Here is a 9,054-nt window from a genome sequence, read left to right on the forward strand (position 1 = left end):
CTGTTTTGACAGCGATTTGCATTTATCTTTTTTCTTAATGAGGACAAAGACAGGATTCAGACTTCTTTCCTTGTACTTTCTTTGTCTTATACTATATTGTGTCCAGATACTCTGACAGCACCATTGAAGCTCTAGAAAAATTGGACAACGATGACAAGATTGACTTGGAGCTGATTCTGGCATTGATACGTCACATTGTAAACAAAGATGAAGTAAGTTTTAGGTCTCTTTTTATAGGAAAAAATAGCTATATGTTGCATATCTGCAGGGAGTGTGTGAAGATAAGATGCTTTATAATGGAAATTAAATTATGTTAAACATGATTTTGATACTTTTCTCACTGGAACAGATGGAACAGAAACGGCCTCCAAACAGCACTAGATCACAGGAAATGACACTGATCCTGGCACAAGCTTTACGCTAATGACTGATTCAACAGATGCTCTGCCACGCTAATATATGCACTATTCTATTTCCAGTCTTGCATTCATTGTTGACTTAACTGTTTACCTGAAAATATCTCTGTAGAGTTTTTCTGATACATTAGTCACTTACAGCTTGTTTAAGAGTTTCTGAAAAGAGAGAGACCAAATGGAAAATAAGAATGGCATTGAATGAGGAGTGACTAACAGAGAAAGACAGAATAATTATCCCAGCCCTTAAAATGTGGTTTTTCCATCAGTCACAGCACCGTGAGCGGGCTGTGCGGCTGATTCGCGGTGGCATGGTCAAACAGGCGCGAAAGAGCTGTCTGATGTGGCACGGTGGGGTTGTGAACCAAGGACGCACAGCGTCTGCTCGGGCTTCCACTGCCGTGATTGGTTAATTATGTTGCTAAGTCTGTGATTAGACACCTAGGGGGCTGACATGCAGGCTTTAATGAACGCCTACTGGGCCCTCTGTGCGTGTGGGTGGGCATGTGTGTGCTAAACACTGTCATTACCATGCAAGCGCACTGTAACTGTTTTGTGTGAAGTAATCAGTGTTTTTCAGTATTTTGATGTTCTGTCATTTCTCCAAAATCCTATGTACTAGGCAGTCTATTTGGTGTGTCTTATCACTACAGTTACAGCGTACTGTAACTCATGTATTGCACTGCTGTCTGTTGTGGGAGTCGGCGCTTGAAAATTGGTAATAATAATTACCTTTAATTAAAAGGCAGGGGGTTTCTGAGGGCCCACAGCTCCACTTTTGATTCTTCAGCTCTCCTCCTTCCACTCAGGAAACTGCACTATTCTCAGTATAATGTTTAAGTATAGATCTTAATTAAAGATGCTAATTTGTGATTTGGAAACTAAAAAGTGCATACTACCAAATGAATAAATGCGTTTTGGTAACAGTTGTCAATATGATATAAAACTATATTATTATACTATTACATGCCTTATAACTAATTGTTTGTACAAAAAAAGCCCAGGTTGGGTTATATACAGTGCACTGTGCTCTTCATATAAATGTTTAGTGGACAGTCAGTCATTAGTAAATGGTCCCTATTTGTTATGCATATATGGTGCACGCTCTCACCTTTAAAATGTGACTAATTGGTTTCTAGATTGTTTATGTTTTGTATTGTTCTTGGGGTTATTCAGTTTTAAATGTGTTAATGTGAAGCAAGATCTGCCGTGTTTTGAGACAATGTCAGAATGATCCTGGCTCTGGATATAGAGGTTTGACAGGCTCAGGCTGCACTCCTGAGAGAACAGGGCCACCTCCATTCATTTGCAGCTGTGGCTGTGTTTAATGGCTTTTTACTGCCTGGGGATTTGTTTGTTGTTTCATCTGTGCTACCTTAGCGCCTGTCTCTTTCTTAATGATTTCTCTCTTTTCTAGGAAGGAGCGATTTTAGTTTTTCTTCCTGGGTGGGACAATATCAGCACTCTACACGACCTGCTTATGGCCCAGCAGATGTTTCGATCAAGTAAGACTAAGAGTAGCACAAAACCTGAAGTTGTTTAACAAGACACTTATTATGAAGACTACTGCTTTGTAGTATAAAGAAATGTTATGTTATACTGTTTTTTTTTTTATTTATATTGTAATTACAGGATCATTATTTCAGCCACATTTTCTTTTAAGGAGAACCTTAGCATGTGACATAGTTTCTTCCTGCATGAAAAAATAATTTTTTCTTCAATATTACAAAAGCTTTGCACATGCAGACATGCCTAGACATACTTGCATATAAAACTAAATAAAAATTTAACAAAATGCTTTCCCCCGGTTTGTTTAAGACTGCTTCATTATCATCCCTCTACACTCCCTCATGCCCACCGTCAATCAGACGCAGGTGAGTATTCTTCTCTTTCTGCTTTTGTCTGACCAAGTCTGTCCTATTGTGAGCCTGTCCTCATCTCTCCCTCTGCACAGGTCTTTAAGAAGCCTCCTCCTGGTGTCAGAAAGATTGTCATAGCCACCAATATTGCTGAAACAAGGTATTATCTTTGTTCTTTTTTATATTCTTATTTTCTCCATTACACGAACAAATGCAAACTATGTTTTATTCACCGGGTGGCAAAAAGCTTTTGTCATTTTATAAACAGAATATATTCAATGTCATTAGCATATATTTGTTAGATTGCTTATGAGTGCCGTCATGGAGGTTGGATGAGGCACTCTTTTGATAGCCAATTTGTTATGCTGACACAGACCGAGCCAATCAAGAAAGCACTCGCACTTAAATTTCAGAAATATTGACAAAAATGTCATAAGGGGCAATTCTCAAAGTAATTGTGTGTCTTCTTTGATCTTTTTCATCACATTTTCTCCCTTTAACCCACTCTTTCCCAGCATCACCATAGATGATGTTGTCTATGTGATAGATGGAGGCAAAATTAAGGAGACCAACTTTGACACTGAAAACAACATTAGCACAATGGCTGCTGAGTGGGTCAGTCTGGCAAATGCCAAACAACGAAAGGGCCGTGCTGGAAGGTAAGTTTCTTGTTTTATGTGCTAGAAATAAATATTCATTCAGAACTATATTATAAATAATGCATATGCTAACATTTATTTGACCTGCAGTTGGAAGAATGAAGTTCTTCCATATTGCTTATTTTAAATTAATTGCAAGTTCAGCAGTGTTGGAGGAGATGTATACATATAGACCTATATATTAAACAGATTGAATTAACTGTATTTTTTCTTATATTTAGATTTCATTCCCATGGATTTAATATTGTTTAAAACAATGAAATGGCTTTTAAACATTTTGGAAGCTTGGGCTTATTGTGTGTTTGATTTCATATTGAGGCCGTAAATATTTCCAGTAATGAATTCTAAAGTTATGAAGACCTAATACACCATGTATGGTGTGCTTCTGAATAAATGTAATAGCAGCCAAAATCAGCACAGTTACAGGAGCAAACCTCACTTTTATCCTCTGTTTTATGTTCTGCATCTGTCAAATATGATGCTAACAGACTTACTTAAACTAGTAGGTTTTCCTTGCATTGTGTTTACTTACAAGGTGCCAGTCAGCATTAATATGCATTTTGTCATCTGCAAAGTCTAGTATAACTTACTCTTGAGCTTGGACAGTTTGTGCATCTGTTTGTGTTGTATTATCATGTGGAGAAGCAGACAGCGGCAGAGTCCAAACCACGGACCGTCACTTTGAGCGACGGACTGGACTAGGCAGGCGAAGTATGAGAGAAAATACGGACTGGATTTCTGTGACTACTGTAGTTTTGTAAGGAGCATTGGACCGGATTTGCTGATAGATGATTAGCGTCGCATAATTTGATTGACAGGGCACGGGACGACCTGCCAATATGAGGGGAAACACTGCTATTATTGTGACAATGACAGACTCATCACTGCAGTGTCTGTGCCTCTAATCTGGAAGAAGTATTTCATCTTTGTATCTCTGTCTCCCTGGGGAGCTCACACCTACTCATCACTAAACGCTTAGAGTGACACAGGTCGTTACCGCTGTGACTCCACGTGTCTGTTCTGTTAGTGACTTCTGACGTCAAACCAAAGACAATTAGCAAGCGAGCCTTACTTAGTGCTGTTTCATCTTTGGTTTGTTAAAACACACTTTTGAACACAACCCAGATGCCAGATGACAGTTCTGTATTTTTCTATACAGAGTGCGCCCAGGAAAGTGCTTTCATCTGTACAATGGTCTCCGGGCTAGTCTTCTGGATGCCTATCAGCTACCTGAAATCATGAGGACGCCTCTTGAGGAGCTCTGCCTGCAGATCAAGGTTTGAGAGCAAATGTGGAAAATGGCTGGTGGAGAGAGACAAATGGCAGAGGTGCAGTGAGCTGAGCTCACATGAGATCACAAAATGAGTTGTTGAGTGCAGAGGTAGAAAATGAAGGACTATGTGGAATGCATTTTTGCCCTCTCCTTGAATATTTTATTTCATGCCCTCAGTACTACACTTGAGCTCCTCTAACATAATCATCTGCTACATTTCCATTTAAATGTACAGTATATTGTTTATTATTTAAAATCCTCTCTAGTACTTTCCACCTCGATTCAAGCTTATTTCAGCTTGTGCTAATGGAACACAAGTTCAGAGGTCTTTGGATTGGTGTTTGCTCTCAGTGGCGATTATAGTTTTGTTTTTTTATTATTATTCAAGTGGCTGACAGTATGATGATGATTCTGCTGTGCATGTTTTTTCTCATGCAATGTTGGATTTAGTGAATGGAAAGTGTCTATTGCTGTGAAGGTCTGGGTGCATAACTAGTTGAAGGTACTAATAAAATGTGTTCTATCGAAATGTTGGCAGAGACAATGAATGTTAACAAAGACTGACCAGTGCATGGATTAACACATTTATAATTTTCTAGATATTGAAGCTTGGGTCCATTGCCCGATTTCTACAGAAATCCCTAGACCCCCCATCTGAAAAAGCTGTGAATCTTGCTATCAAGAACCTCACAGACCTGGTAAGAAAATTGTTAGATGCATTAGATTTGTTTTGTTTTTCCAAAGTACATACTAGAATAGCTTCTGTAATAAAAATGCCTTTAATTAGAGCCTCTACATTTCTGATATATATTTTCTTATCTTAGAATGCCCTGGACCGTTCTGAAAACCTGACTGCACTGGGCATCCATCTGGCTCGTCTTCCTGTCGAGCCGCACATTGGCAAACTCATTCTGTTTGGAGCTTTGCTGGGGTGCCTGGACCCAATACTGACCATTGCTGCATCCCTTAGTTTCAAAGACCCTTTCTTTATCCCTTTGGTAAGCTCAGACACACAACAATGACACGAGACAGTGCTTTAATCTACCAGCTCTTTCTGATATTTTTTTTTTTACTGGCACATGTCAGGGCAAAGAGAAAATGGCAGATATGAGAAGAAAGACCCTGTCCAGAAACTCTAAAAGTGATCATCTCACTATTGTAAATGCCTTTAAGGTAAGAAAACGACTGCCAGTGCTAAATTGTCTGTAATAACCATTCATTGATTTTCCTTTTTTTCCAGGGCTGGGAAGAAGCCAAGCATCGAGGTGCAAAGTATGAGCGGGAGTTCTGCTGGGATAATTTTCTCTCTGCCAATACGCTTCAGGTGAGACAAACCTATTTTCACCCAGCTTCACAAAACCCCCAGTGCTTATTCAAAACTTATTTTAGACTTTTGAATGTGTACAGTTTTATTTATAAAATATATTTGTTTTCTATTGGTTAGATGCTCCACAATATGAAGGGTCAGTTTGCAGAGCACCTGTTACACGCTGGATTTGTAAGCAGCAAAAATCCTACAGATCCCAAATCTAACATCAATTCAGGTGGATAACTTTATACATTTTACCGACGATGGTGCTTTTAACAACAGAGAAAAAATATTTCATTTATACTTTTGCTTTTGTATTGACCTTTTCAGGCAATGACAAGTTAATCAAAGCAGTGATTGTTGCTGGGCTCTACCCGAAAGTGGCAAAGATTAGACCCTGTCACAGCAAGAAAAGACCGTAAGTGCAGTGATCCATGGACAAAAATGTGCTCCAATGAATTGTAAAATGACTTGAAGCTTCAAAAGTTCATGTTTGTAGAGGTAAAATGTGAGCCGTTCTCTGGTGATGATTAGTGCAGTCATCATTTAAGCAGCCTGAGGGGGTTGCACAAACTAGAGCAGATTATTTAAAAAATGAATAATCGCGACTTGGAGACAGTCTCAGAGAACTGAGACTTTTAATTCTTCATCAATATTTGAAGCCACATTCTTTGCTTTCATTTGAATTTTGAAAGTTAAGTGTTTTCTTTCCCCTTGTCATTCAGTGCTAAGAGTTAAGTGTTTTGCTGATACTTGTGAATACCCTTGGTTAAAATAATTCTTTACCTTCCACAGAGGAGAGATGATCTCATGAAATATAAGAACTACTAGACTGATATGTATATTTTTTATGTGGTAAAGTAAGAAAGACATAAAATTGATTTGGTAGACTATGATTTTACTCCAGTTGTTATTTTATTTAATGATTAGAAATATTTTTTGAAAGTACACTGCATGTAACTTTTCTAATGGGGGCCCTGCTGGGAAAGTCTCCATGTGGATGTTCTTAATTTGCTTAGAGGTTTCCACAGAATGGCCTTAAACATATCCATCTTCCATCTATTCAATTACAGGGGTTTTGTTGCTTTAAAAGTACCTTCAAAAACAAGCATTCTTACTTTACTAATGCCATACTATTGAACACTGTAGTCAATAACATCTTCTTGGAGGCAAGTAGTTGGCAAGCCCTCCATCGGTTTCGAAATGAATTGCAATTTGTTTGGTTGATTTGCTAGGGAAAATATCTATAGTACTATAATATAATATAGTAGTATCAAAGTGAATATTAAGAAATAATTCAAAAACCTGTATATATTCCACAGGGTGAAAGTGTACACTCATGCAGATGGTAAAGTTTGCATTCACCCAAAGTCTGTGAATGCTGAGGAGACAGAGTTCAACTACCATTGGCTCATTTATCACCTGAAGATGAGGACCAGCAGTGTGAGTAGTGACGTAGTACTAGTATGTTTCTGTGTGAAGCTTTCATGGGTCTGGTCCATGTGGCTCTGTGCATCTGTTTAAAAGTGTTGCACATCTCTGAAAGCACCTCATTGTTATTGGAAAGAACGGTCAGCGAGTAAAGGTTGGCCTGCACACCAGCTTTACACTGAATGAATATTAGATTAAAACAGCCTTTCAAGTCCATCTCAAAGGCTCTTATGCATCAAAGTGTGCCGACACATTGTGCAGGAGGTCACTGCAGTCCCCTCCTCTTCCCTTTTAGCTCTTATTCCACACATGCACCTGTCTGTGTGTGCTCTGTCCTTCTCTGTAAATGTTACCATTCTGCAGAAAAACACTCCTTTAATGTCCTGTCTGATGTCTCACTGTGCTTTGTCTCCATCTGTAACTACAGGAAATGTAACTTGCTTTTGACAGTTTTATAGATGAACCTCATATACACATGTGGCATTTGGAGTAGTTAATAAAGTAAACACACTGTAGCTTATATTTCGGTAATGGCTAAAAGCATGGATCATTGCGCAATATATATTTTGATGAGATTAGATTGTATTTAAAAAGAAAAAGGAAATGCTCCCATATATACATTTCTTGATTGACATTGTCTGAAAGACCCCAGTCAGGAAAGGAGTCTGCTGAAAGACTATTGTGTCTTTCTAAACTATGGATCTCATTGAAAGGGGTTTAATACAAGATTTTACTGATTTAATAATTCCTTTAAAGTTGACTATAAATTAGCCAAGATTGATTTATGTACCAAGTGTGTGTTGAAGCAGCTCATAGATGCACAGACAACATGACAGACTGGTGAGCGCCACCGTCAGGGCACCATGACATTTGTGTTCACACGAGTGAAGCCCAAAGCCGCCCCATTACAGCAGACTCTAATGGAACACTTAGGCCCACACCACACAGGAGCTGTCGTCACATTCTGTCATAATGATGCTGCATGTGTCTGCACTCTGGTGGGGTTGTTGATGATGGCAGAAACTTGTTTTTGCTCAACTTTAGATTTTCCTGTATGACTGTACGGAGGTGTCTCCCTTCTCGCTCCTGTTTTTTGGAGGTGACATCACAATACAAAAGGATGGAGATCAAGAAACCATCGCTGTTGATGAGTGGATTATTTTTAGATCACCAGCACGCATTGCTCATCTTGTCAAGGTAATTTTACAGCAATATTTTTTGGAATATATTATAAAATAATAAGTATACATAATTATATTGTAATATCTATATAACAATTTAGGCATAATTTAGCTCATCTATGACATGTGTATTTGTCTCTTTAAGAGTCTGAAGAAAGAGCTGGACTCACTGTTGGAGGAGAAAATCCGTAATCCTGCTCCAGTGGACTGGCAAAATCGTCAGTCTAAAGATTGTGCTGTCATCACAGCCATTATAGACCTGATCACGACCCAGGACAATCCCACAGGAGGCGCAGGGTCTTATAGTCAAGCGGGGGAGTCTGCCCCTAGAGGGCAACACCTTTACTTCAATGGTGATGACGATGACGATGATGATGACTAGAAGGGATAACACTGTCTTTACATTCAAGAGCTCAAAATAACAGATCTCAGCTGCTGACTGCAAATAACAAACCGTTTCCAAGATGATGTTTTGAGTTAACAGCTGCTGTGGTTGTGGCCAGGAATGCAATATAAATAATCTTTTTTTTTTTTTTTTTTTACCCACACCTCTATATTGAGAAACAATAATATGCTCGTGCATTTGGCATGACAACTATCACACATGTATTGTTTTACCTTTGTATACATTGATGTTTGATACACACTAAAATGTGAGGTGAAACCAACTAAAATGACCAGTGTAAACTATATATTGACTTACATTCTCATATGTTCTTGTAAATACTTGTTACATAAATCAATAATCAGATTAATCTCAGACTAAGCAGAACATGAGCACTTGTTCTTCAATGGTGATACAAACACTACAGTGACAAAAGCAGTTTTGCATATGCACATAACCCATTCCATCTAAAGTCAGCCGTTGTGAAGGTGTCTTTAAAACTTCCTCAAGGCTTTTCTAATTCTCCAAAGAGAAAATGTACACT

General features: G+C 38.5%; 1 protein-coding gene across 1 annotated transcript in view; it reads left to right on the forward strand.

The window, feature by feature from the left end:
* The window catches only part of dhx36 (DEAH (Asp-Glu-Ala-His) box polypeptide 36), a 13,850-nt gene extending 4,828 nt beyond the window's left edge, over positions 1-9,022 (forward strand). The window contains exons 13-27 of the mRNA XM_055225963.1: positions 107-212; positions 1,831-1,918; positions 2,232-2,287; positions 2,368-2,432; positions 2,788-2,931; positions 4,091-4,208; positions 4,804-4,902; positions 5,029-5,202; positions 5,291-5,377; positions 5,445-5,528; positions 5,649-5,748; positions 5,844-5,931; positions 6,836-6,956; positions 7,989-8,141; positions 8,271-9,022. Coding sequence (XP_055081938.1) covers positions 107-212; positions 1,831-1,918; positions 2,232-2,287; positions 2,368-2,432; positions 2,788-2,931; positions 4,091-4,208; positions 4,804-4,902; positions 5,029-5,202; positions 5,291-5,377; positions 5,445-5,528; positions 5,649-5,748; positions 5,844-5,931; positions 6,836-6,956; positions 7,989-8,141; positions 8,271-8,507 — 1,720 coding nt within the window. The 3' untranslated portion in view covers positions 8,508-9,022. The remainder of the gene's footprint in view (positions 1-106; positions 213-1,830; positions 1,919-2,231; positions 2,288-2,367; positions 2,433-2,787; positions 2,932-4,090; positions 4,209-4,803; positions 4,903-5,028; positions 5,203-5,290; positions 5,378-5,444; positions 5,529-5,648; positions 5,749-5,843; positions 5,932-6,835; positions 6,957-7,988; positions 8,142-8,270) is intronic.
* Positions 9,023-9,054: the final 32 nt, after the last annotated feature.

Source organism: Periophthalmus magnuspinnatus, chromosome 13, assembly GCF_009829125.3.
Source record: "Periophthalmus magnuspinnatus isolate fPerMag1 chromosome 13, fPerMag1.2.pri, whole genome shotgun sequence".
Lineage (NCBI taxonomy): Eukaryota > Metazoa > Chordata > Actinopteri > Gobiiformes > Gobiidae > Periophthalmus > Periophthalmus magnuspinnatus.